This window comes from Dinoponera quadriceps, unplaced genomic scaffold (assembly GCF_001313825.1).
Source record: "Dinoponera quadriceps isolate SergipeBrazil2010 unplaced genomic scaffold, ASM131382v1 scaffold3, whole genome shotgun sequence".
Lineage (NCBI taxonomy): Eukaryota > Metazoa > Arthropoda > Insecta > Hymenoptera > Formicidae > Dinoponera > Dinoponera quadriceps.
The window spans coordinates 455,597-482,082 of NW_014554293.1; the positions used below are offsets into that span (position 1 = coordinate 455,597).

The 26,486-nt window shown below is 36.4% G+C and overlaps 5 protein-coding genes across 5 annotated transcripts; 2 read left to right on the forward strand and 3 right to left on the reverse strand.

Annotated features, from left to right (window-relative positions):
• Positions 1–1,390: 1,390 nt before the first annotated feature.
• Positions 1,391–3,883, reverse strand: LOC106742112. The gene is made up of 3 exons (XM_014614749.1): positions 3,784–3,883; positions 2,238–2,481; positions 1,391–1,871 (listed from the first exon to the last, which is right to left on the reverse strand). The coding sequence occupies exons 1-3, from the start codon at positions 3,881–3,883 to the stop codon at positions 1,391–1,393; spliced, it is 825 nt and encodes a 274-aa protein (XP_014470235.1).
• A 119-nt stretch (positions 3,884–4,002) lies between these two features.
• On the reverse strand, positions 4,003–8,639 carry LOC106742118. The gene is made up of 5 exons (XM_014614762.1): positions 8,549–8,639; positions 7,494–7,734; positions 6,999–7,243; positions 4,824–5,067; positions 4,003–4,339 (listed from the first exon to the last, which is right to left on the reverse strand). The coding sequence occupies exons 1-5, from the start codon at positions 8,637–8,639 to the stop codon at positions 4,003–4,005; spliced, it is 1,158 nt and encodes a 385-aa protein (XP_014470248.1).
• A 916-nt stretch (positions 8,640–9,555) lies between these two features.
• LOC106742124 lies at positions 9,556–11,145 on the forward strand. Its single transcript, XM_014614776.1, has 3 exons — positions 9,556–9,622; positions 9,865–10,099; positions 10,683–11,145. The coding sequence occupies exons 1-3, from the start codon at positions 9,556–9,558 to the stop codon at positions 11,143–11,145; spliced, it is 765 nt and encodes a 254-aa protein (XP_014470262.1).
• Positions 11,146–13,544: 2,399 nt separating this feature from the next.
• On the reverse strand, positions 13,545–17,768 carry LOC106742127. Its single transcript, XM_014614790.1, has 5 exons — positions 17,639–17,768; positions 17,174–17,417; positions 16,562–16,926; positions 14,379–14,616; positions 13,545–13,992 (listed from the first exon to the last, which is right to left on the reverse strand). The coding sequence occupies exons 1-5, from the start codon at positions 17,766–17,768 to the stop codon at positions 13,545–13,547; spliced, it is 1,425 nt and encodes a 474-aa protein (XP_014470276.1).
• A 1,607-nt stretch (positions 17,769–19,375) lies between these two features.
• On the forward strand, positions 19,376–24,856 carry LOC106742133. The gene is made up of 6 exons (XM_014614802.1): positions 19,376–20,206; positions 20,792–21,058; positions 21,670–21,942; positions 22,102–22,228; positions 23,374–23,529; positions 24,629–24,856. The coding sequence occupies exons 1-6, from the start codon at positions 19,376–19,378 to the stop codon at positions 24,748–24,750; spliced, it is 1,776 nt and encodes a 591-aa protein (XP_014470288.1). The 3' UTR covers positions 24,751–24,856.
• Positions 24,857–26,486: the final 1,630 nt, after the last annotated feature.

The window sequence follows — 26,486 nt, forward strand, 5'->3', positions numbered from 1 at the left end:
ACCGGCCGCTAAATGAAGTCTCATACATTCTATGATACTTTATGCAAATTTTTACAAGGTTATAGCAGCTGCTACATCGTGCAGGTTCGGATAAGCTAAGAATAAGAAACACTATGTTTTCAATTGCTTTCTACATTGATCAAGGCAATAGAAATATATTTTGTATTTGTTTCGAAATATATTTATATATACACACGGTTTTTTGACGAGCAGGAAAATCGATTCGACTAATATTAGAGATCACGTGCACCTTTTATAAAATATCGAAGGATGCGGAGGAATAGATACTCATACTCGTTTGAGAAAACTACTTTGCGCGACGATTGCTATGGTCAGGTAACTGAAATGTTTCCATAGACTGAGACGCTTGTAACTTATAATAAGGAGTGTGGAAATGACACGCATAGTGGCATGGCACGTGGTTCCTATGGTACAAGTAAATCTTAACGAAGTGCCGATATGCCAAGCTATTCTTATGCATGGATCTAATGATTAAACATTTTATACGTATATAACTCTTTATTACTTTTATTCAGTACAAATTAATTTGTATAATGTTTTTGCATTCGCTCCGTCGCATTAGTAAAAATGTCGCATTAGTACAAATGTGTGCGTTGAAAACAATTCTTCTTTTTCTTCTCCACGAAACATAATACGGCTCTACTGCCCGTTATATTTTCTATAATTTCCGGATACGAGTGCATTTTCCAAATAATTATACATTTGACGTCATTGTACGGATTAGTCACTTTTTTTCTCGATGCGGCTTTGGACACAGCTCATGACAGAATGACAGAACTTAACTTCTGGAATTTAATTAAAAACAAGTTCTCTCATTGAAGCATTGGCTGTGCTCTAAGTTGTATCGAGAGAAAAGTGTCTAAACCGTTTTAAAACCAAGTTTACTGTTCATGTATATACTGTATTAACTGCACTCGCTTTTTGCGATGAAGTAATAATTAAATTAATTTAAATATGATTATAATTGAGTTAATTTAAATTATATAAATTATTAAATAGAGCGTCAGCTGGTCACGATTGCGAGCTATTACTCACGATTTTGCATAATGAATTGTGACAGGAGCCGAAGTAACAGTATACGAGAAATCCGCCGTTACAACTGTAATGGAGGATCCAGGAAAACTGTTCTTATTATACTTTTATCTTTTCGGTAAAAATATAATAAAGCAATATTATTTTCAACGAGTACTGTTATTCGTTTTCTGTTTGATTACCATGCAAGCCAATGACTAGTAGCTGGCAATTGTGATCATTTTATTGTCTAACCATCTAACTTCTTCGGAAAAAATCGTAGAAACGAGTGTATGTACATACATTTTTGCTTGATATGAAACATTAAGTTGCATACATTTAATTATGTTAAAAATGATCAGTTTCTTGTTTTGTCTCGGTTACGAGAAACTCCATAATTGATTGGCATTATTAAACTCATCGGGATATTCGAGAATATCCTATCAGTAATCAAACGGATAGCGTTAGAAGCGAATTTCTTAACTTTAGGCATTATTTCACGCGCTACTTGTTTGTTATTGTTCTGTAGAAGTTCATTTATTTCTCCTAATAAACGGTGAGGTCGTTTATTATTGTTCAAGTAAACAATGACTTCACCCATACGCAATTCAACGGGGACGTTTATGACTCTGAAATATTCTTCTTTGTTGTTAGAATCCACGTAATATTCACCATCTATTGTGGCGTTGATTGCTATGCCTGATATTTCCATTCTAACTGTGCGATCTCCTTTCTGTAGATATTTACCAAATATCACAGCATCTATGCAATATATGGCGAAAAATTCAATGTATGGAATGTACGCTTCTAATTCAATCCGAGTCAAATCGGCGTTAACCCTGAAAACGAAAAAGAACTGTGAAAAGTTTCGAACGACAGTTTCAGTTTTGCGTGCAACTGCGCATTATCCACGATTGAATTGACGATGTATCGTTTCTGTCGATCAAGTTTATTATTTATTTATTATATAATGAATATTGTCCGATGTGCCAAAACGACTGTTAGATAGAGGATTTCTGAGATACCTGGTAAGATTTTCATACGAGCGCGCCTTAGAAATTCTCTATTCGACAATCGACACATAATATAACATGAAATATTAACCTAACGATATCATCTACATGAGACAATGACTGCGAAAAATACGTTATCCGTTAATGAATTTTGACTGGTTTGTCAACTTGATTGGTCGTTAGTTTACTTACCTGACTTTATTTAACTTGAACTTTGTTAGGCCGTATGTCGTTGGGTCTGTCAATTTCGCAAATCCGTTAAATTCTTTTCCCGAGATAAACTCATAATTTTCCTTGAAATACGGTTCGAAACTTGGTATTTGTAGGGCTTCAACGCCTGTCGCCAAATATGGTTTTATTGAATTTATGCTCGACTTTAAGCATCTTTCTAAAACTTCAGGCTTTTCGTAGCGATTGCATGTGATCATGTTAGGAACTAAGAACAGAATACATAGAGTTTGCAACTTATTTCTTACACATAAATCAAAGCAATTTAAACATTTTTTAATATATTTCTTCGGATTTACTTCGGAAAACACGTGGTTCACTCTGACAAGACAAATTTACTAGATAAATACTCGAAATTAAATGTATCTCCCACAGAATAGGACTCTAGTCGCGAGAGAAAACGGAGTTATAGATATTCACTTCAGTTCGATAAATTTGATTAACTATGCGCAGGTTTACTTACAATTTGTTTCAACGAAGTGGATTTTTTTCCCTACGACTAAATTACTTATAGCGAGGAGTGCGAAAATAACGCGCATTTTAACTTGCGTTATGGTCTTTTATTGAAGAGAAGAAGAACGATGTGCCGATGTTAACTCTCTCTGACAAATCTTTCTGCCAATCAATTTACAACTGACTGCTTGATTTCGGCGACAAGTAAGCACGTTGTTCTCGTTTCCGTGTCTCCTTCTTATATGTTTGCTCGGTTTAACGAGATTCATATGTCGAACGATACAATCACGTGTCAATATGATGTAAATCACGAAAGGGACACGTGGTTTAGCTCTGGTAGCTGAGGTACCCTGCATAATAATAACACTAAACCTGTTGACACGTACCGACAGTCCTCGCAAAGTCGCGCGATTCACTATCATCATTCGATGAGAATATTTGGGACAAAATAATATATCGAATAAAATTGTTACTTGAGGTCTTATCGTAATTATTGTAATTAATATTGAATCAAATACTAAGTCCCTTAAAGTTAAGTTAAGAAAGTAAGGTTTTTTTATTCTTTACATATGTAACTTTTTATTTCTCTTATTCGTAGTACAAATTAATTTGTATATTTTTCATTTTCACTGTCGCGATGATATAAATGTCAATATCGTATGAACACCCTGCAGAAAATTCTGTCGTTCTCTCCAGGAAGAACATTTTCTATAACTACCATTCGTTGTCTTTTTTGGAACTCCCGAACATCTTATACTCATTTTTCAGATAATTGTACATGTGTTATCTTTTTACACATATTTATAAATTAAATGTGCATTCGGTTGTACAATGTTTTATGCTCGCTTCTTGCGATAATATTAGGGAAACATCAGACGTACTATTATTGCAAGCTTATCGCTAATCACGAACTGCATAGTAATAAATTTTGAGAAGAGCCGAAGTAATAATTTACGAAACATCCGACGTTATAACTCTGACGTTGGATTCAGAAAAAATGTAAGTAACTTTATTATATCTTTATCTGTCAGATAAGGATATAATAAAAAGCTATTACCTTCAACGAGTATTGTCATTCGTCTTCTGTTACAACCGATTACCACGCAAGTTTGTGACCAGTGGCTCGCATTTGTGACAGTTTGATTGGCACCTAACATTTTCGGAAAAATGCACGTGTATTCTCGGACGAGACGAAACACGAATAATGATCGACGATTCGCAAATTTCACAAAATAATTTGCTTGACGTCAGAGTGATAAAATAAAACATTGAAGTTTTAGATTTTTGGCATCAACAATTCTATCGGGTATGTTGAATAGATCTTATTAGCGATTGAACGGATAACAGTGGCAGCGGCCCTCTGGAATTCGGGCAATATTTCTTTCCGTATCTCTATCTGTCCCCAGTCGCTGTTTAGATACGAATTTACTTCGTCCAGTATAGCATCTTGTTCGACTAGATTTTTTATGTGTGATGTGACTGATCTTATGCTCAATATCACTGAGACATCACGCACGTTGAAAAATTCTTCGTGATTGCTATCCGATGTGCAAAATTCACCATTTATTGTGACCTTGGCTACAGCGCCTATAAAGTTCCCTTTAAATTCGTATCTTCCATATTCCACGAATAAACCAAAAATTCTACTGTTTATTTTGCAGACAGCGATGAATGGGATAGATTGAAAAAATATATTAAATTTAATTTGAAGCATATCGGCGGAAACCCTGAAAATGACGATGTCAAGTTAATTTCGCGTGCAGCTGCGCAAGATCCGCGATCGAATTGAAGACGTGTATCGTTTTGCTCGATCGAAGTTATTGTTTCATTTGTCGCACGACGAATATTGTCGGATGTGTTATAATAATGCTGGTTAGAGCATTTCTAAGATCTCTAGGGAAATTCTTCCCGGGAGCAGCTTAGGAATTCTCTATCGGATCTGCATATCCGACAAAATGAAATATTCGCTCAATGGTTCGGATTAACCAGTCGATCTTATGTTTATCATCATCACGACAATCATCCCGGTCTGAATATTGCGTTCTCTGTGAACGGATTTTGACCGGTTTGCCAACTTAATCTGTCCTAATTACTTACTCGACGTTAATTACCGTGAACTTCGAGAAATTGTCCATCTCTAAACTCTCACATTTCGCAATTCCGCTAAAGGATTTGTTCGAGGTAAACTGAAAGTGCTCCGCTCTGAAGGGATCGATAGATGATATATTCAGCATCCGAATACCGTTCTTTAAATAAGGTCGCATCGATTGTATACTCTTCTCTATGCATGTTTCTATATTTTTTTGGGTGCGGTTACATACGATAAACTCTGGTTGGAAAACTAAAGACAAATATATCGTGTTTAAAATTTCTGCCATGGACGTAAATGAAAACGATATTAATATATTTTGTATTCGTTTCGGACGACGCGCGGTTCGTTGAGTCGAAAAAGTCGGCTTAGCGGATATTACTAATCACATATATCTTCTATAGAATAGGATTCTGGTCGCGAGAGAAGGTTTATTGAGATATAAAATTTTCACTCTTGTTTGAGAGAACTATTTTGCACAGCGATCGCAAAGATACGTACTTTCGTCTCGTAGGTCGGGATGACTTCTCACCGCGTCTAAGACGCTCGTTACAACGAAGATGGCGATAATGACACGCATTATGGCTCGCGAAGTGGCTCTTTGGTCGAGGTAAAATTTAGCGATATGCTAAAACGCCGTTAGACTCCGTTATGCAAATCTGACGATTAATCGGCGATACACCGATTGCCTGGATCTGAAGACAGATAATTAGCTGCTTCCGTTGTTGCTACTTCCACGGCTGCCGCTATTATGTTTGCTCGGCGTGTCAAGATTAGCATGTCGAACAGGCTGATCACGTGTCATCATGATGTAAATCACGAGCGGACTTGTTGTTTCATATTATCCTCAAGCACTGAGCAAAAGAATAATAGTAATCGTATAAACACAAGCTAGAAATTCTCGTGAAAGCGTTTCGCAATCATTATCCGTCGTGGTAAATATTTAGAGTCAAATAATCTGGAGAATCGGGAGTTGTAAGGTTGAATTTAGGATACTTAGGATTAAAATGTTTTTTCAAGTCGTGTATATCCCTTTCTTATGTCTATATCCCTTTATTACTTTTCTTCAAAGTACAATTTAAATAGTACATATTTGGTACATATTTCTCTTTCGCTGTCGCATTGCTAAAAATTTTAAATATTGCAAACGCGTTGAAGAAAATTTATTTGTTCTCTCCGAAAGAACAAATACTAAACGAATTATCATCCGTTGACGTCTTTTCTGGAATTCACGAACACGCGTGTACTCACTTTCCGGATAATTCTATACACATTTGATTTCAATTTATGGATTGGATACTTTCTTCTTGATATCATTTGAATATATCTAATGGTTTAATGAGAGCATTTAACTTCTGGAAATTAATCAAAAACAAGTTCTCTCATTGAACCCATTAGGGGTGCGTTCTAAACTGCACTGAAAGAAAAGTATCCAAACCATTTTGTAATCGAGGTTACATTTGTTTGCACAATATTTTACATACGTTTTTTGCAATGAATAGATTAATAGATCCTCAAGTGGTTATGATTACGAATCGTTATTCATAATCATATTCATATTCACGAACTTGCATGATATTCAGTTATGATGAGAGGCGAAGTGATAGTATGTGAAATATCCGACGTTACAGCTACAACGGAAGATTCAGAAAATATGGAAGTATTTTTATTATACTTTTATCTCTCATATAATAAATATAATAAAAGGCTACTATTTCCAACGTATACTGTCATTCGACTTTTGTTATAACCGATTATTATGCAAACTCATGAGTAGTGGCTTGTAACAGCGATCATTTGACGCGTGTCTAACATCTTCATGAGTAAATGTGTGAAAAAGTTGTGCAAAAGAGTGTATTCGCATTTGATGGGAAACATATCAATGTTAATGCGAACAATCGATCGTTTTGACGTTTAACGGATGTCAATAAAATTAGTTGATTAAAAATAATTAGTTGCTCGTCACAACGATAAAATAGAAATATTGATTTGTTTAGTACGACAATATTATTTACATTATAAACGCGTGCTTATCGCATTCGCGGTTTGTTGGATAATTTCGCTAACGACCAATTCGATTCTGATCTTAAATAAATCTGTTACAGTTTGCCACTGGATGTTCAGATAGTCATTTACAATAGTCGATAATAGGTGGTCTGTTCGAACTTGATCCAAGTACATACTGACGTGTATGAAGCTCAATTTCACAAAGACATTGCTCGCTACGAAACGGTCTTCGTTGTTTATTCTCCTATAATCTCCTATTATGTGTACATTGGAAGAAATGCCGCTTAAAGTGCTTCGCATTTGGTATCCGTGTCTATCTATATATATACCGGAGATAGTAGCGTTTATGCTATAAATAGCGCGCAATGTGCTTAATGGGATGTACGTTTGAAATTTAATTTCTCTCATTCCGGAAAAAACTCTGAAAAGGATTATGTTAAGCTAGTTAAAGTTCACAATAATCATATTTCAGTTGATTAAATATATTTTTTTTTTCATATTTTATTTCATATCGTACGATGAATATTTTGCGCAAATATGTTGAAAGATTGTTAAATAGAGCAGATCAATCTTAAATTTTTATCGCATCGCATGGAACTATCGTCCTGCATGTGAATCGTGCATTATTCGTAAATAAATTTTGTTTCACCTAATCGGTCGTTATTACTTACTCTACACTTTCCACCTGATAGTTTGAGAGACCGAACAATTTTATTTGCCTAAATACCGCATATCCCCTGAAGTCTGCATTATGTAATGTAAAATCAAAATAATCCGTTTGAAACGGCTGGAAAGGTGGTATATTTAATTCCGGGATGCCCGTGGCAAAGTAAGGCCTCATCATTAGCAATAAGTTCTCTATGCATTTTGTTAGATACATGCTGTAGCGATCACATCTGGGCAATTGCAGCACTAAACATAAAACATATCGATTTTATAATTTATTTCTTATACATATATCAAAGCGATTTTTAAATCAATTTCATATTTGCTTCGGGAAATAGCGTGGCTCGCTGACAAGACAAATCTGCTAGATAAATATTAGCTAAGATCACATGCATCTCCTACAGAAAATACTTTCTTAAGTCAGTGAAAATGTCACTGTTTAAATCAATAAAATAGTGTTGTACCAATCAATGAGCATTTTTGCACATTTTTAGCGGCAACACATCCACTTAGCACTTTTGTCTTACACTTCACTAATTTTGCTAATGATCGATTTACTGCGAATCATTGTTGCTTGTCTTATAGCAGAAATATATGTTCATATACATATATGCATTCAGCCATACATCGTATTTGGCGTAAATCGTGTGGTAAGAGACTCACAAATCAGAGCTCTCAGTTTTGAGTTTTATCAGGGTGAATGCGTGTTTCAAACCATGTAAATTAAACGTAATGAAAAATGTTTCAAGTAAAATTATTGGAAATATCTTAAGAATAATTAATATAAACAAAAGATAACATGTAATATCTTTCTCCGCTGTTTCTGCAATCAGATTACCCTGACGGAAACAGTCGTTGCTACTGACAGACTTTATCAGTGAAATTTTATTGAATTATAATTCTTATATCTCTGACTCTAAGGCTACTTCTATTGACTACTTCTCAGTGTTAATATATTGATTTCACTTAGAGAATAGAATTCTAGTTGCAAGTGAAAATGGAGATATAGATATTCATTTTTATTCGAAAAAACTTGCGTAAAAATCGCAGGGTTACTTACTTGATGTTTGGCCACTTCTTGCATCGTAGCTAAACGATTTTTCCGTGACTAAGTCGCTAGTCACGACGAGGAGTGCGAAAATAATACGCATCATGGTCAAAGTGAAATTCGAATATATGCCGAAATATTAAGTAACTCTGATACGTAGTTCTGATGATTCCGATAATCGGCAATATTTTCACCGCTCGATTCTGACGATAAACAAGCACCGTGACGTTTAAGTACGTAATCTGGCTTCCCTGTTCCGTTTCCTTCTACTTATACTTACTCGATGTGTTTAGATTCGATATATCGAACGCGACGATCACGTGTCAATATGATGTATATCATATCACGTGCGGACTTGTGGTTTAGCAGTGAGCTAAGGCATTAAACGGAACAACAATACTAAACCTGTAAACACGCGCCGAAATTTCGCGCAAAGTCACGCGGTTCGCATCACAATCGTCGTCGTCAAAGCGATTATTGATATTATGAAATTTGTGAGATACTTCTTAATATCTGAAGAGTTTTTATTGAAACAACTTCTTTACATATAATATGATTAATCTATTACAGAAGATTATGAAACCAAAGACTTGAAATTTTCAGGCAGCAATATATAAATATAAAAACCTTAGTTATACAACTCGATTTAACATATTATTATTTCGTCCCGAGTAATAGCCTCGGCGTATGACAATAACGAACCTGGCGACTTTGAGAGATATTTCGATGTGTGTCTACATGTTTAGTATTATTGTTTCGATTAGTGCCCTAACTTGCTGCTAAACCACGTACCAGCACGTGACTTACATAATGTTGACGCGTGGTCAACTTGCTCGACCTATAAATCGCAACACATCGAGAATATTAGAGGGAAACAAAGGAGCGAGAATAACGTGAAGTGCTTGTCGTCGAAATCAAGCGATCGGAGAATTGTAGATCAATCGTTAAAACCGCACGTCAGAGTCGTTCGGCATTTCGACACTTCGTTAAGATTCATTTGAACGAAAGACCACATCATGATGTATATTATTTTTATACTCCTCATTGTAACTAACGGCTTAGTTGCAGATGAACCTCAGAGCAAAAGTAAGTAACCCTGCGATCCACGCGCAAAATATTTCTCTCAAACGAAAGTGAATATCTTCCTTATGTCTCGCGATTAAAGTTTTATTTTATGGGGGATACATGTGATCTCAAATATTTATGTAGCAGACTTGTCTTGCCAACGAATATCGTATTTTCCGAAGCGAATAAGAAATATATTAAATTCGCTTTGATATATATACGAGATATAAATTGGGAACTCATACACTATATTCTGTGTTCAGTACAAGGTCTGAAACTATGTAAACGTAACGAAGAGTTTCTAAATACATGCATACAGTCCAGCATAGAATCGATAAAGCCTCACTTAGCGAAAGGTTATCCGGCTGATAAATTACCGCCTTTTGAGCCATATAGAATGGATGTTTTCGAGATCTCTAACGATGATTTTAATGAGAGGGAGAGGTTTATGGAAATAAGCATCAGCGGTTTAACAAATTACAATATAAGTCAATTCAAGTAAGTACTTACGAGCAATAAAATTGACAGGCCAGTTGAAATTCATTTACGGATAACGCAATATTCAGATACAGGATAATTGTTCCATGTAACATTTAAAAATGAGGTAGCAATTCAATATTGAGCGTACGTTGTTCTAAAAAATTTTTTAAATCAGAAGTGAACATAATATTACTCGCTAACAACTATTTACGATTTTTCATCCCGTAATTGTAATCATTGACTAACTTATTTATCTGGCCACTAGGAAAAGTGAGCGTTACTAGTGAGCATTACCGACTAATATTGACGTTAGACACGAATTTACTATTTCGTAGCTAAACAATTGTGAAGTTCAGTTTTTACTAAGGTGTTAGATTATAATATTACATATTGTTAGATATGCCGATTATCAAATAAAAAATTTCTAAAACGCCCAGTGGAAATCTTACCAGGCACTATAGAAATACTCTATCCAAACGTCATTCAGTATATCTGCCAATACGTTGTACGACAACTGAAATAAAAAAATTCGACAGAAAAGATCCACGTCGTGAATCGTGCGCAGCTGCGCGTAAAATTAACTTGAAATTATCCTTTTCAGCATGTCTTCTCGCGATCTAGAACAAATGAATTTTGTAGCGTATTTTCCACGAATTACAATGTCCGCTATCTACGATACAAACTCTAGGAGTACGGATACACCCACGGAAAATAGCAGACAACCAATGATTGGGGAGTTTAATGGCGTTAGAGCTGTAATCCGTATCGATAATGAACGTATTATAAAAATTCCTAAAATAGGGACCACAGTAACCTATTTGAGAGTAAAAACAGTCTTAGTAAAATTGAGTATACAACACTTTGTTACCTACGTGGGCGACCAAAAAAAGAACTATAGGATAGCGGAAACAATAAATAACATTGTGTTCAGGAGGTGGAGAGCAAGAATAGATGAAATAATGTTCCATATTGAGAGACATGCTTCCAAACTTATCAAAGACGCCGCGAGTTCAATATTCGATGATTTCTCGATGTTTCTTTTATTGCCCACCCATCATCCATAATAAGGACATTACGCGCCAGGTCGCGCTCTTCTTGTTTTATCGTCATGACGACATAATCTAATTATTTTATAACAACTGTTAATCGCTTTATGTATTATATATATATAATTATTCGCATATTAATGTTCCTTATCGAGAGAAGATCCGCGAACGCTCTTTTGCACAACTAATTCCATATTTTTCCGGAAACATTGAGTGCTCGTCAAACGGTCACGACTGAGAGCCACTGCTCATGGACTTACGTAGTAATCGGTTATATGATAGAAGTTAAATTACAGTATACGTTGAAAATAGTAAGTCTTTATTATACTCTTACCTAAGAAGTAAAAGTATACTAAAAATACTTGAATTTTTCCTGAATCCACTGTTACAGTTGTAACGTAGGATGTCTCGCATACTATCATTTCTGTTCCTGCTATAACCTATTATTGTACAAGCTCGTTAGTAAAAACTCGCAGTCGTGACCATTTGATATTTTAATTATTTTATCGGAAGAAGCATGTGTAGAATGTTGTGTAAATAAATATACATTTGATTGTAAAATAGTTAGAACATTTTTCTCTCGATACAATTTGGGACACAGCCAATAGTTTAGTGAGGAATTTTTTTTTTATTAGTTTCCAGAAGTTAAACTATCTCATTAAACAATCAGATATGTTTAAAGTGTATTGAGAAGATAGTGTATAATTTGTACTGTGAAACCAAATGTTACAGTTACTTACTTAAAAAATTAGTACACGTGTGTTCATAAATTTTAGAAAAGATAACGGTCGCTAGTTACAGGATTTGTTTTCCTAGAGAGGGTGGAAAATTGTATTTCATGCGTTCACAGTACTGTCATTTGGCATTACATACTGTTATTTTACTGGCAATACTGTCATTGCCGTCATTTTTAGCAACGCAAGAGAAAAAATGGTAGAATGTACAAATTAATTTGTATTTTGAATGAAAGTAATAAAGAGATACATGCCAGAAATGAACCTTGTGACGTTTTAATCTTAAATTATGTTGAATTTGTTCGCACATATAAATTACTCTTTACATCCCTGAAAACGTTGATATGATCTTTTGCAGGATAAAGCAAAAATTGCACAAAAATCGAGTGTTTAGCCAATAATGGTCACTAATTCGCTTTTTGGTCTACGTAGCTGTTAGAGCGATAGTGATATATATATATATATATATATGTATATGTTATAGTGATATATTTCTATTAAATATAATAATATTATATCATTATAACTGTTCTCAGTAATTAAAATATTTATATCAGTAATTAAAATATTAATGTTTATTCTTACCTTATTCGTTGTTTATCCTTTATCATTTTTTACTATTTTCCAGCCTTTGTACGGTTCTGAGAAATTTTGGTCAGGATTTTGTGAAGATTCACCACTATACGACGTGTCGAAATATCCAACAAATCTTACACGCGAATCGGATCATTCGGTGGCAATATCTAGATTGCATTTTGCAATATTTAAACTATTTAAACTATAGTTTGAAAAAATCCCGGCTCTTTCCTGAGCCTTCAAAACTAATGTAAACATATTACAGGAGGCGTGAATCAATATTTTTTAGTTTTCAAAATTATATTTGTTCAAAATATTCAAATCATTTTCACACTTTTTTCATTTCTGCTCCCGCGCTCAAGAAAAATGTCAAAACGTCATTGTACTTATTAAACACTTTTTATTCCACATGGTTTTGAACATAGCTGATAGCACAGTGAGGAAAATTAATTTTGGAGAATTAATCACAATCAGATTTCCATGTTGGATCACACTCATTATGATCCAAGTTACATTGAGAGAAAAGTATCGAAACGCTTTTGAAATCAATCGTACAATCGTTTTGCGCACGCTTCTTTCAACGAAGTTAGGAAATCGTCAGTTGATTTTAATTTAGAGTCACTCCTTACGTATTGGTACATCGATACACGGTAATTGATTATGACACAGGGATCGAAATGATATTATACGAAACATCCGACGTTACAGCTGCAACGGAGAATTTAGGAAAAATACAAGTATTTTTATTACACTTTTACCTGTGAGGTGAAAGTATAATGAAGAGATACTATTTCTAACGTGTATTATCATTCGACTTTTATGACAATCGATTACGAACCGATAATTATCATGAAAGTAGCTGAGTAGTGGCTTGCAATGGTGACCACTTGGTTGCCACCTAAAATCTTCGGAGAAAGATTTGTATGCAAAATTTCACGCAAACGAGCGTACATGAAATCTCGATACGAAATCTCGATATTAAATATTAATATATTAATATATAATATAATAATAATATATTGCGCGAACAATCTACTGATGGTTAATAGTTATCATAAAAGAAGTAGCTTTTCGTTTCGGCGAAAAAAGAAAAACACTACGACGTGATTAAGAAGGTGGCATCAATATTTTCATCGGATAAAACGAGTATATCTTATTCGTGATTGTCTTTATAACATTGGAAACGGCTACCTCGAGTACAAGCTGTATTTGGTCCATTTTAGTTTGATCCCATTCGGCATTCGCATAGGTATGTAAAAAGCTTGTTAAGTCGTAGTTGTTGTCAACGTGTCCCATGTAGGTTTTAGCTTTTGCAATCCTCACTGTTGTCAAGACGTTATTCACTTGAAAATATTCTTCGTTGTATTTATTGTAAAATTCACCATTTATCGTGATGGTAGCCTTGGTGCGCTCAAATTTCCAGTTCATTACGTATCCGGTTCTTGAAATGTTTGTACCGAACAATGTAGCATTTACGTCGCAGATCATGGATAGATAGATGGGTGAGTTAAAGAAATATGCATCAAATTTAATTTGAGACATATGGGAAGGAATTCTGAAAGAGATAGTTGAAGACTAATTTTACACACAGTTGCTCACGATTCGCGATCGAATTCACGACATAGATCATTTTAATCTGTCGAGGTTATTACTTCATTTGTCATACAACGAGCGATACCGAATGTTGCAGATGACTCTTTAATAGAGCATCTTTGAGGTTTCTCATAATATTTTTTCCCAACATCCTGAAAGTTCACTTTTCGATAATTAGCACATTCGACAACGTCCGTAGTGCGGCAAATGAAATATTTTATTAATCATTTCTATCAACCAATCGATTCTACATGGATATTCGGAATGGGAATCTCGTGTCTGAATTGTACATTATTCGCGAATAAATTCCGACTTGTCAGTCAACTTGGTCAATCGTTATTTACTTACTGAATATTAAATATTTCGTAGTTTATTAGATTGTACACCTTCATATGCGTAATATTCACCAAGCTATTGAATATTCCTTTAACACTAAACTGGTAACTGTCGACGATATACGGCTCGAAAGACGGTATATTCAAATGAGGAATACCGGTCGCTAAGTGAAATTTTATCGATTCTATGCTCCGCTTCATACATAAATCCTTTATCTGTTTGTCACGGCTACATCTGTGCAGGTATTTTACTGAGAACAGAATACACATTATGTAATTTTTTTCTTGTACATAGATCAAAATGATACAAGTATATTTCATATTTGTTTCGGAAATGAATGACGTGATTCGTTGGCAAGAAAAATTAATAACTTCTGGATGAATACTTGACATTACATATATCTTTCATAGGCCCGTATTTATAGTCGCATTTCACTGTGTAAAAGCATTTATAATACGGTGCAACCAATAAGACGTAAACATTGCAAATAAAATCAATGTTCTGCCTTTAGATGTTATACTTGAAAACTTCACCGACAGAATACCGATTCTCCTTTTTTAAAACGGTATTCAATTAAGAAATTCAACTGAAATATCCCATACGAGAAAAGTCTCAAAACACGACTATAAATACGACCCGTAAAGTAGGATTCTATTCGGGAGAGAAAGTCGAGATATAGATTTTCATTCCCTTTCTAAATAAATCTATTTTGTGCGACGATCGGATGATTACTTACGTTCCACTGAAGGATAATTGAAAAGTTTGTGCTGAGCTAAGCTGCTCGTTACAATGAAGAGCACGAAAATGGCACGCATCGTGGTCTATTGTGTGGCTTTTAATAGAAGATGGTAGAAGATAGACTTCAGTAGAAGTGAATCTCAACGACGTATTAAAATACTGAATTTTATACGCGAAATTGATTGTTCACATGCCACACCTTAGTTGCGTTGTCCCACCGACAAATAAGCCGTTGTTCTCGATTCCGTGTTTCCCACTTATACTTACTGGAAGTATCGGGATTCGTATTTTGAACTCAACGATCACATATCAACATATGTAAATCACGTGCACACTGTGATTTAGCAGTGACCTATCGCACTAATCGAAGGCATGATACTAAACTTGTAAGAATATGCCGAAACAACGAAGAATATTAAAAGCTGTTTACATTAATAACCTGTAATGAGAATATAAGAAAAATAGATAAAGGAACCTTTATGTTAGATGCACGACTTAAATCATTTTGGTCGTCGAGATTATTATTTTATTTATCGCACGACAAGCGATGAGAAATATTTCAGATATACAATGATACTTGTGAAGTCTCAATTTAACATTTTTTCCCAGCATCTCAGAAATTCTCTATACGACAATTAACGCATCCGACAATCCTTATTGTACGACAAATAATATTTTTTCAACCGTTCCGATCAATTGGTCGATCTTCCACAGATGTCCGGTGACAATCATTTCGTGTCTGAATCGTGCATTTTCCATTCTTCAAATAAACTCTTAACTTAGTCGATTATTATTACGTACTTAATATTATTTATTATTATTACTTACTGAATATTATATATTTCGTATTTTGTTAGTTCGTACAACTTCATATGCGTAATATTCACAGAGCTATCGAATATTTCTCTCAAAATCGACGCTGTACGGTTCGAAAGACAATTCAAATATGAAATACCGGTCGTTAAGTGGGATCGTTTCTACGTAGGTTGTTCTGAAAGTCTCCGCATGATGGCATTAGGCACATCGCGTCACATCAAAACTGTTGATAGGTTCTTTTAATTTCATATATTTAATTACACTTTGCTTTTTGATGTATCAAAAAATGTTCTTTCGTTCAGTCGTGAGACGTGTTCAAAGTTGACGCTTTCGAAAAAAATGAATTTATCACGAGAAAACTTCCGCGCGATGATTTTCTTTACGGCATCAAAAAATTGTTAAATCCTCTGAAGTGCGTCGAAAGTCGTCGTTCGGTTATTGGCGATGAATTTTCGCTCGTTGCGAAACGATACGATATTAAAGCGCGAACAATCGATCGTATTGACAATTAACAGTTGTCGTAAAAGAAATAGATGTTCATTTCGGCGATAGAATAAAAATATTGCGGCGTGCTTAAAATGGCATCAATACTCTTATGGGATAATACGAGTATATCTTATTCGCGGTTGCATATATAATACTTGAAGCGGATATTTGCGTTATGATCTCTAGTTTAGCTACCAGTTCGTCCCAGTTGGAGTGCAGTTGGTCATTTATCATGTTGATGTAAATATCCTTGTTGTTTTCGTCTCCAGCACAGGCCTTACCACCTAAAATCGTCAATCTCACAATAACGGCTTTAACTTGGAAATATTTTTCTTTACTGTAATCCTCATAATATTCGCCGGTTATAGTGATATTGGACCATATTTCTTTCAACATCCATCTTACGTATTCGAATCTTTTTGTACGTCTCTTGTAAAGATTGTTCATGTCGCAAACAGTGATAAATTTCATGGACGGAAAAAACAGTTTAAATTTAATGTGAGACATATCGGCAGAAATTCTGAAAGCAATAGTTTCAGGTTAGTGTTGTTCGCAGCCGCTCACGAATTCGCAATCGAATTCGTGATGCATCGGTCGGCTATTGTTATCATTTTATTTGCCATACAACGAATATGTCGAATGTAAACAGTTTACTGCCGGATAAAGCGTCTCTAATAAAACTAATAAAATAGAATTTTTTCCCTCTATATCTGCGAAAGAATTTCCATTTGTGTTATACCAACCTGTGATCAATCGTCATTACTTACTCGATATCATATGCTACGAAATCTGTTAGACCGTAGATTTCCATATGCGCAATTCTCATAGTAACATTATTATATATTATTTGTCTCACGATAAGATCGTAACCCTTGATAACATACGGATCGAAAGATGGTATATTCAAATCCGGCACACCAGTCATTAAATGAGGCTTTATCGATTCTATGCTGCGTTTTACGCATAATTCCATCACCTCTTCGCGGCGGCTACATATGTGCAAGTGCTTTACTAAGAACAGAATACATGTGTTCTTTTTTTACACAAATCAAAGCAATATAAATATATTTTTTATTCATTTTTGCAAACACGTAATTCACTGAGAAGACAAATCTATTCGACAAATATTTGAGATAGAATAAGATTCTCCAGTTGCAAGGAGGAAACGGAGGGACAGATATTCACTGTTGTTCGAGAAAATGATTTTCCACAACGATTGCAAGGTTACTTACATGTTTCTTTAAGATGTATGATCGTTCTCAACATTGTTATATCGTATATTTCCACGTTTGGATCATTGTTGAAAGATTCCACCGCAACCAAGCCGCTTGTTACAACGAGAAACGACAAGATGCCACGCATGGTAGCCTGCGATATGATCATCGATTTAATTGCAACTCAACAACGTGCCGAAATGCCAAGCAAATCTATCGTGCGAATATGACGATTAGTCAGCGATTTATTGACCGCGTATCTCCGACAACAAGTAACAGCCACGTATTACTTTTGTTTCTGCATTTCCCTCTAATACGCTTCCTCGGCGAGTCAGGATTAGTATGTCGGAAGCGACGAATATTACGTGTAAACAACAACATAATGTAAATCACGAGCGAACATTGGTTTAGCAGTAACCTAAGGCATTCATCACTCTTAAGAGAGTTAAAATAACACCCAAATTAATTCTCAAGGTGAGAATAACACTCAAGTTAACATTCTAAGGCCGACATTCTTGGTCGGATTTTAAGTGCAGTATCGAAACCACAGAGAGACTCATTATAAAACTAGGAGATGCAAAAAATAAAGTGTCGGTCTTTTTTATTTCATCAAAATCATCCAACATTACTTTGCATTATCTAATTTGCATCAACGCAATTTTGTTGCAAATAATACTTTGTAATTACAGTATACACAACACAATATCGATAGTTAGTTCAAAGCCGATATTTAGGTTAAACGACTATAAATCTCGACCATCGATAGACCATTACAATTGACATCGATTCGACTTCTTATTTCTAGTTGAGCTTTTACAGTTTGACTTTCAATGAAGTCGCGATCCCTCCGTGAAACGCACATCGGGTAACGAGCGATGCCTCATCTAATTGTTGTAATTGTCGGTGGAAGGTCGTAGGCGGACCTTGCCCTCCATTACATCATCGCACGCCTGGGGAACTTAAGGGAATGTCGAACGTCGCGCAGAATCTGTCGCGGTGTCCAATCAGGTGTACTCGAGCCACATAGTTAGCCATCCTCAGCGTATACTCGGGGAAAGAATTTATTATAGGAGCTGAAATAAGGACAGCTAATATCGTTGCTTAACAAAGCATTGTACAAATTGTAAATAGAATGAGGGGTGAGGGGGGTGGATAATACCATTTTCTCTACAATTGCACCTTGCAGCAAACGCATGCTACCTCTAATAGCTAATATCGTCGTTATCGACATCAGCTGTAGCTATTTAGCCGCCACAATTAGATTTGAGCCCCTGCGGCTAATTTTCTGCCCTGAGTGTACAAGACTAAATCCGTGGCCCAGATTCATCGTGACCCGATATGTCTTGCTACGATGCGCTATAAAAAGCGTTCGTGAGCGCATCGCCGGCTCGCAGTCGACACTTTGCGGTGCCGATTGAATTCGCGGGATCGCCGAATCAGTTTGACTTTCCCATAGTCCGCTTCGCGTTGATTTGCCTCGATTCTCAAGATGTTACTCGGGACGGCCGAGAATCACGAGCCGACTGGACGCGACGTATGCTGAATTGCAAACTGATGTGCACGATCGTCACGTACCTCCTGCTGATACTCGTCGTCGTCGGCATCGTGCTGCTGCTGGTCTATAAGCTGAGCTACGTTTGGGAGATCGACGTGCCTGAGAACACGGAGACCGAATTCACGAGGGCGACTCCTCGTTCGAACTCGAGATAGAACGTTTCGGGCAAGATACCATAAGTTTACTTCACTCGCCGCAAGATGAACAAACAAAGACTCCTGCTCGTGCTTCTGATACTTTCCACAGCGACTTTGGCGAGATGCGGCTTGCTGGAAATGTCCCAGATGCTGTGGACCAAAACGGTGTCCGGAGCCCCGACGAAGATCGGCAAGCTGGACCCGTTGAGGGTACCGTTGATCAAGGTGAATCAATCCGAGGACGACATCAGCTACAGAATAATTTTGAGGAACTTGGAGATCGTCGGTCTCAACGAGTCCACTTTGGAAAGCATCCACGTAGCTCGTGGTAGGCTGAAGTCGAATTTGAGCGAGGTCGAGGCCGGTTACGTGAGTTACAGCGACCTCAGAGACGTGGAGTCCGTCAGATATCGGTTCCACACCATGATGAGAGAAGGCAACCCGCCAAAAGAGAGCTTTGCGACCGTATCGTCGAGTCAAGCCGCCGGGACTTCTTCGCGTTACCAAGAGAGTCGCGTCGGCAGGTTGCAGCAGGATCAGCACGGATTCAGGACGGTCGAGCAGACTCGGCAGTACGACAGGACAGCATTCTCTCGTCCTGACGCAATGCCCGACGGACCTCACAGAGGCGGTCTGAGAACAAGCGGATCAGACTCGAAGGCATATACCGGACATTTCGCGAGTTCTCAACGGCCGGCTTACGTTCAGCCGATTTACACGCAGCAGCCGGAGGATTTCCACAGTTATCAGAGCAGTTCGCGGGATAGCGAGGACACAGTCGACTGCGACGACGTGCGGGATTACCAATACCGAGGTGGTCTGAAAAGCAATCGGCAGTATGAGCGACAAGGCGCCGATAGCAGACGCTATGGGGAGCGAACCGACGATATGAAGGTTTTGTCGTAATCCTTATTTGTACGCGGGGGAAAATAATGTTGCTGTAGAGAAAACCGTCATTCCATACCCGACTAGAACAAATTGGTTGATTAACGTTTCCGATCATGCCGGTCAAACGTTGGGAAATGGTTAACCAACCAATTCGTGCTGCTCGGGGAGTTTCGTTGAGACATGAAATTGAATTGAAATAACCAAATCAGCAGATTACTCGTGATTAACAATTTTCAGGATAAAAAATATTCTGATGAATGAGTTTGTCCTTAGGACACGTTAATTTGGGTCATGTGATTTAAGTAACCAATTAAAATTACGTCAGTATTGTCATTCATATCTAAGACTCTGCTCAGAATTTTACGTTTCGTCAATTCGATCGATTCTTGTGCGTTACGTAATTCAAGCAGCGGGATACATTACACGACTGCGCGCGGTCGCGTAATTAAGTTGTTCGCGTTTCTTCGGTGCCGTAGTCGAACATCTTTTTTTCTCTTTTTACGTAACGTGTTTCACGGCGAGAGGTGGCGATAGCAAGACTGACCGAAGGCGACACAGGTAACGTTGAAGCTGCAAAATTTGTTGAAACAGGTTTCCGCGTCGGAAGAGATCGAGACTGAGTCGAAAGATCGCAGTGATGCAAGAGCGCCCGCTTTGTATAACAGAGAGCAGCTTGTGCGATCGAACTTTACGGGAGATCCTAGAGCGTCGAAGGAGGAAGCAAGGCGGCAATTAAGCGGTTACGTCCACATCGTTTACACGGGTGACAGAGCTAACGGCAGCATGAGGCGTTTCGGTAATTTTGATGTCGATCCCAGGGATGATCAACGAGTGTACGGTATCGAAGATATCATGAAGGTGTCTATCATATAAATTCTTTGCCCTTTTGCGCAGAGAAAAATATCATTCTACTGCTAAGAAAAACAACTACTCGGTCTACTTTCCTTCTTTTAACTAAAAATGATCTTCCACAAAGAATAATATTTTTTCTTGATACAATGGCCTTAAAATGTACTCATCGCAAATTTAAAACAATTCGTTATCACTTACTCAAAAAAATAATTTATTTTTTCTGAAGACTATTATAAACTTTATCGAAGAAAAGTTAAATTCGATTAATTTAACCAAAGTTTGTTTTGATTTAACACTTTTGAATGTGAAGTACTAAACTATTAGGATTTGGAATATATTTGAATAAATTTGATGATTATGGTGAACTATATGGTGGAATATATTGAATAAATTTGATGATTATGGTGAACTTATAATATATTTGCAGATATATTTTCTAAAAAATCGATTCAGAATCGAGCATCCCTACTTGACTTCGATATGATTTCGACCGGATTTTTTATCTACATGTGAACCTGAGCAACTAGCTATTGCTAACATTGGATTGATTCAGCCAACTAGATACATTTCTACTCGGAAAGCGGGTATCCATGAATCCTTGCGAATTTATCTTGTAGGATATTCGAGAGAGCGCGAAATTCATCATCCACAATTTCACGGAGGGCGAAGCTTTGACGAAGAGAAACGACATGGTGAAAGCGAAGATAGAAGCTAAGGACTCGCGAGACTCGATAAGGTACGCGAAGGGCCATCAGGAGCAGCAGGGTTACTTCGAGGAAGGGATGCAATTGATTTATCATTACGGCATGATGAACGACAGCGCTTCACGAGACGTGAAATTCAACGACACTAAGAGAGCGAAACGAGCACATTCCGCGGAAGCGACTGAAGTAAGGATCGATTTGGTTCTAACTGAATGAAATATCGAGATCGTTTGAGAGTTTTTCTTCGTATTTTCATCTTTCTTTTCGACACGCTCGCGGATAGATAGTTTCCTCTTCTACCGGTGTATAGAACTTTATCTTTCGCGTCTTTCCGATATTTTCCAGGACGACGTGATGCACGTGATTCTGAGGATACACGTCCCACTGCTTCACGTGAGATCGCAGTATACGCTCATGGGAAAAGTAGGGGAGGAGATATTGCGGGGCAACGGTCTACTCACCGGAAACTTTAGTAAGAAAAAAAAAAGAAAGAATTCCGAGGAGAATTATAGTTATTAGGGATACGCAAAAGTTTTAGTTTTTTTTTCAGCGTTCTGGTAATAAAAACACGTGTTTAGAATAAATATGGACTCATGCTAGTCGATTTATTAAGGAAAACGGGTGCGATGATCATAAATGGGGTCGGCCCATAACTGGAACATTCACCTAGTGTTCTTTTTTCGTGTAGAGTCCTGGGTATCGATCACGTAACTTTTCTCCTAGGGCGGAAACGTGAAAAGTGAAAAGTTTCACGTGAACTCGCGATCACGTAACTTAGCGAAACATGGAAACGTGAAACTTTTCACGTGAATTTGCTCACTATCAAATTTGCCGACGGAAAGGTGAAAATCGAGTGACATGACTGATCCAGTGTATAATGTTACTACTACACTGAGATACAAGAAACGTAACGTAAGATTGTAGCGTTATTTTTAAGATGTTGATTAAATGTTCTAACAACAGGCTCACTTCTCCAATATTATATTATTAATCATGTTCAGTAATTTTTATTTTTCATACATTTAGAGTTACATAAACGTGCGAATAGTGAAAAAGTTCACGCGGAATCGGTAAAGCGGAAAGTGAAAAGTGAAATCTTTCACGTGAAATTACACGATCGATATCCTGAGCGATATAATCGATATTTTTTTATAAAAGGATATATCTTTTATTATTCATCTTTTTATTATTTCACATACATTTAATTTACAACAATAAAGTTAATTATGCAAGAAATATGTACACACCATAGCCATGTACAGCTTTGTACAATTAACTTTTAACTTTAATAAGTTAATTTAATTTTAACTTAACTTTTAATTAAATTAGTTTCTGTATAGGTAATTTTTAGTTTAATTAAAGTAATTTAAATGGGTCATTAACTTTGAACTTTTAATTCGCTTAAAAATAAAAATTAACTTACCTCATTCTGAATAACGCGCACTGTAGAAAAATGGCTTTCCTGGCTATAATTCTTTTACTGCGATATATAGTATATAGTTATAGTATTATAATTACAAATACATATCAAATATTTTTCTCTTAGCGAATAAAAAAACACACTCGCATGGCAGAAATAAAAATTAACTGATATCATCCTCGTTGCTTTGATAACAGCTGATTTGGCAGCCGACTTCACATTAGAGTTGAAAAGGGTCAACGGGGAATTGATGATCGTTCGCGCCGCTCGTGCAAAACTCTCAGCGAAAGATCAAGAGATCTCTCTTCAAGATATGGACGAGGAAGGCCCAGTGCGAGCTATTCTCAAGCACGGTGAGTTCAGCGGTGTCATGATACGCGTAATGAATATTTTCATTACGCACAAAGATACGACCGAATCTACAATTATCCTCCGATAATTGCGACAATTGCAATTACAGTCAGCCTTCGACATACGTGCATTTGACATATGTAGACCCGTACTTATATAGACAATTCCCGACCTAAAATCTAAGGCTGCGGATCAAAGCAGCTATACGAAATGCCATCTACCATGCGTGCGGAAAATCACTTAACGGTGTACTGTCATTATGCCGCATTTTTATTCAGATATTGCGCAATGTACAGGATAGAGATCTGATATATATATAGAGGTTTTGACTTACGCAGGGTCTTATGGAACCATCCACCTGTATAAGTCAAAGGCTGGCTGTATTTCTTGTAAAATAAAAAATTTTTGGCAGAGAAAGAATAAAGTCTTGTTTAGGAAAAAAAATAACAAAATTATTTCTACAGCAAATTAATCATTAAATTTGGTTCATTTTAAAATACAAAAGATAAAAATATTTATATGGTACAGTCTATACAATAATACATGCGAACATCCTCCACATTGACACATTGATTTGAAACACAATGCAAAGTAATACATAACTTTCCTACCAAAATAATATGCAAAATATCGAAAAGTCTATTTTGAAAGCATTTTAAAAGTATTTTAAAAGCAAGAGTTTTATATAATTGTTGAAATTAGTGCGAAAAATAGGTGAAGCACGGGAAAAATCCAAATAATTAATTTGCAAAAATACGTGGTCTGCAACCAAGATTGCTGAAAGCACAAACGCATATTCTAACTAGTTTTAGTCTGAAAGATGAATAGTTGGATATTGTCGTCTTTACGCATATAATCTCATTAGCTTGAAGATTTTTTTCAAGTGGAAGTATCGAGGTACCTTCTTGTTAGCGCTAATGTTGCGATGCGCCGATCGACATCGCGGGACGGGCAAGCGCACGATTTCTGAGAGAGTAAAAGTCCTCACTTTCTTGCGAACGAATGCTCGCAAACCGAATGGTATTCCGTGACGAGCACGATCACCACGATATTATAACTCACGGATAATCTCTCATTCACGTTGTTGACTTTCCTCGGCAGGTTTAATAGCTGCAGAGGCAGTCGCCGCAATGCTCGCCGACGACTTCGCCACGAAGGGGCTTACCGAGAAAACGGCCGACGCGGTCATCTACAGGATGTATCAAGATTTGCCGGTCAATTAAGCAATCCGCTTGATTGAGCTGCCTCTCAGAGAGAATTTCGCGCGTGTTCCGCTGACCTATCGCGCGCGCTTTATTATCTCTTTCATTGCGTGTGCAATTATTTATTTATTTCACTTTGTTTATTTTACTCTCTGTTTATTTATTTCCTCGAATAAGCCTGCGTTTATTCATTTCTTCATTGATCTGTCCGTATTTCTAATATTTCTTTATCGTCCCAGCGATTCACACATTTCTTTATTTACTCGCATGTGTATCTATGTATTCCCGTGGTCCGTCGGATTAACCAACGCATAGTGAATAAAGTGACTTCTAACAGTAGAGATTAGATTATTTATTTATTTCACTTTATTTCGCTCTTTATTTATTTATTTCTTCAAGTAAACCTGCGTTTATTCCTTTCTTCTGCAAAACATTTAAATATTTCTTTATTTATCGTTTCTCTAATTCACGTATTTATTTATTTGCCGGCACTTATATATCGATGTATTTCTGAAATTTGTCAGATTAATCGATATGTAATGAATAAAGTGATTTTCTAACATTAGAGGTGTAATTATTTATTTATTTCACTTTATCGTTTTCGGTCTTTATTCATTTATTTTTTCGGTAATAAATCTTGTTTATTTACATTTTTGTAAATCTGCGTATTTCGAACATTTATTTATTTATCATATTTGCAACTTATGGATTTATTTGTTTGCTTCTTACGTGTATATATGCATTTATGAGGTCCGTTGGATTAACCAATGCGTGGTGAATAAAGTGATTTCTAACAGCAGAACAGTACGAACGATTCTACCATGCTTATCCCAGCATCATGCTTGCCGTTCACGGAAGAGACGACTCGTTACCTTTTACGTAATTTCAATTGGGATATTTGAGTAATCGCAACATTCTTAACTTCACTAGTTAAAAGGGAAAGTTGCCTTATACTTCGGACTCCCACACACAAACGGGTTTACTTTTCGCATGTGCTAATTTTTCACTCGCTCGGCAGTCGTGATGAGAAACGACACTCTTCCGATTGACTAAACTTTCGGACATTTCTTGTCGACTTCTGCCTTCAATTGATCCAGTTGCGGACAATATTTGTTCGAATTGATGGATTGGTTGTTCGGTAGTAGCTCACAATGCACGATTCCCTTCCAGTTCCACCAAATGGAGAGCATAGCTTCCTTCGGACGCAAACCAGACTTCGAAGTAATTAATGGCGGTTCATCTTGCTTGCTCTACGACCTCTTTCGCTCAATGTTATCATAAACGATCAATTTTTCGTCATCTGTTACAATTTGTTTAAAAAATGGGTCGTTTTCGTTGCTTTTGTACAGCATATCGTAGATGGAAATGCGATCCATGAGATTCTTTTCTGTCAAATTGTGCGACATCCAAACATCAAGCTGTGCCATAGAAATCAAAGTTACACATATAGATACTTTTAAAGCAGTATTTACAAAAGAACAAAAAAAGGAATATGTACGAATATATAGTTAACATGTAGCAAAGACTTTTTGGCCTAATTTTCATAGAATTGAAATCACTTCATATATATATATATATTATGTGTTCTAAATCATTTTTAAGAAGTTTTGAATGTTAATATTAGAGAAGTAAACAAATGATGTAAGATATCTTATTATGTCCCCCTATAAAGAGTTTAACGCACGCGTTCAGTAAAATAATAATTTCGTCCTTTTAAACTGTTTTTCGCCATAGAACTTGTGTTTTTCTTATAGCGG

Coding starts and splice junctions, on each gene's coding strand:
- LOC106742112 (XM_014614749.1), bottom strand. CDS start 3,883: ATGTTAGGTGCCAATCAAACTGTCACAAATGCGAGCCACTGGTCACAA. Junction 2,482..3,783: donor AATGACAATACTCGTTGAAG/GTAATAGCTTTT, acceptor TTCTGTTCTTAG/TTCCTAACATGATCACATGC. Junction 1,872..2,237: donor TTCAAGTTAAATAAAGTCAG/GTAAGTAAACTA, acceptor TTTCGTTTTCAG/GGTTAACGCCGATTTGACTC.
- LOC106742118 (XM_014614762.1), bottom strand. CDS start 8,639: ATGCGTATTATTTTCGCACTCCTCGTCGTGACTAGCGACTTAGTCACG. Junction 7,244..7,493: donor TATCAGGTGGAAAGTGTAGA/GTAAGTAATAAC, acceptor AATCCTTTTCAG/AGTTTTTTCCGGAATGAGAG. Junction 5,068..6,998: donor ATTGAGCTTCATACACGTCA/GTATGTACTTGG, acceptor ATTTGTCTTTAG/TTTTCCAACCAGAGTTTATC.
- LOC106742124 (XM_014614776.1), top strand. CDS start 9,556: ATGTATATTATTTTTATACTCCTCATTGTAACTAACGGCTTAGTTGCA. Junction 9,623..9,864: donor AGATGAACCTCAGAGCAAAA/GTAAGTAACCCT, acceptor TTCTGTGTTCAG/TACAAGGTCTGAAACTATGT. Junction 10,100..10,682: donor TACAATATAAGTCAATTCAA/GTAAGTACTTAC, acceptor TATCCTTTTCAG/CATGTCTTCTCGCGATCTAG.
- LOC106742127 (XM_014614790.1), bottom strand. CDS start 17,768: ATGCGTGGCATCTTGTCGTTTCTCGTTGTAACAAGCGGCTTGGTTGCG. Junction 17,418..17,638: donor CATACATCTTAAAGAAACAT/GTAAGTAACCTT, acceptor TTCTGTTCTTAG/TAAAGCACTTGCACATATGT. Junction 13,993..14,378: donor TACGAAATATTTAATATTCA/GTAAGTAAATAA, acceptor TATCTCTTTCAG/AATTCCTTCCCATATGTCTC.
- LOC106742133 (XM_014614802.1), top strand. CDS start 19,376: ATGAACAAACAAAGACTCCTGCTCGTGCTTCTGATACTTTCCACAGCG. Junction 20,207..20,791: donor AGCGAACCGACGATATGAAG/GTTTTGTCGTAA, acceptor TTGTTGAAACAG/GTTTCCGCGTCGGAAGAGAT. Junction 23,530..24,628: donor GCGAGCTATTCTCAAGCACG/GTGAGTTCAGCG, acceptor TTTCCTCGGCAG/GTTTAATAGCTGCAGAGGCA.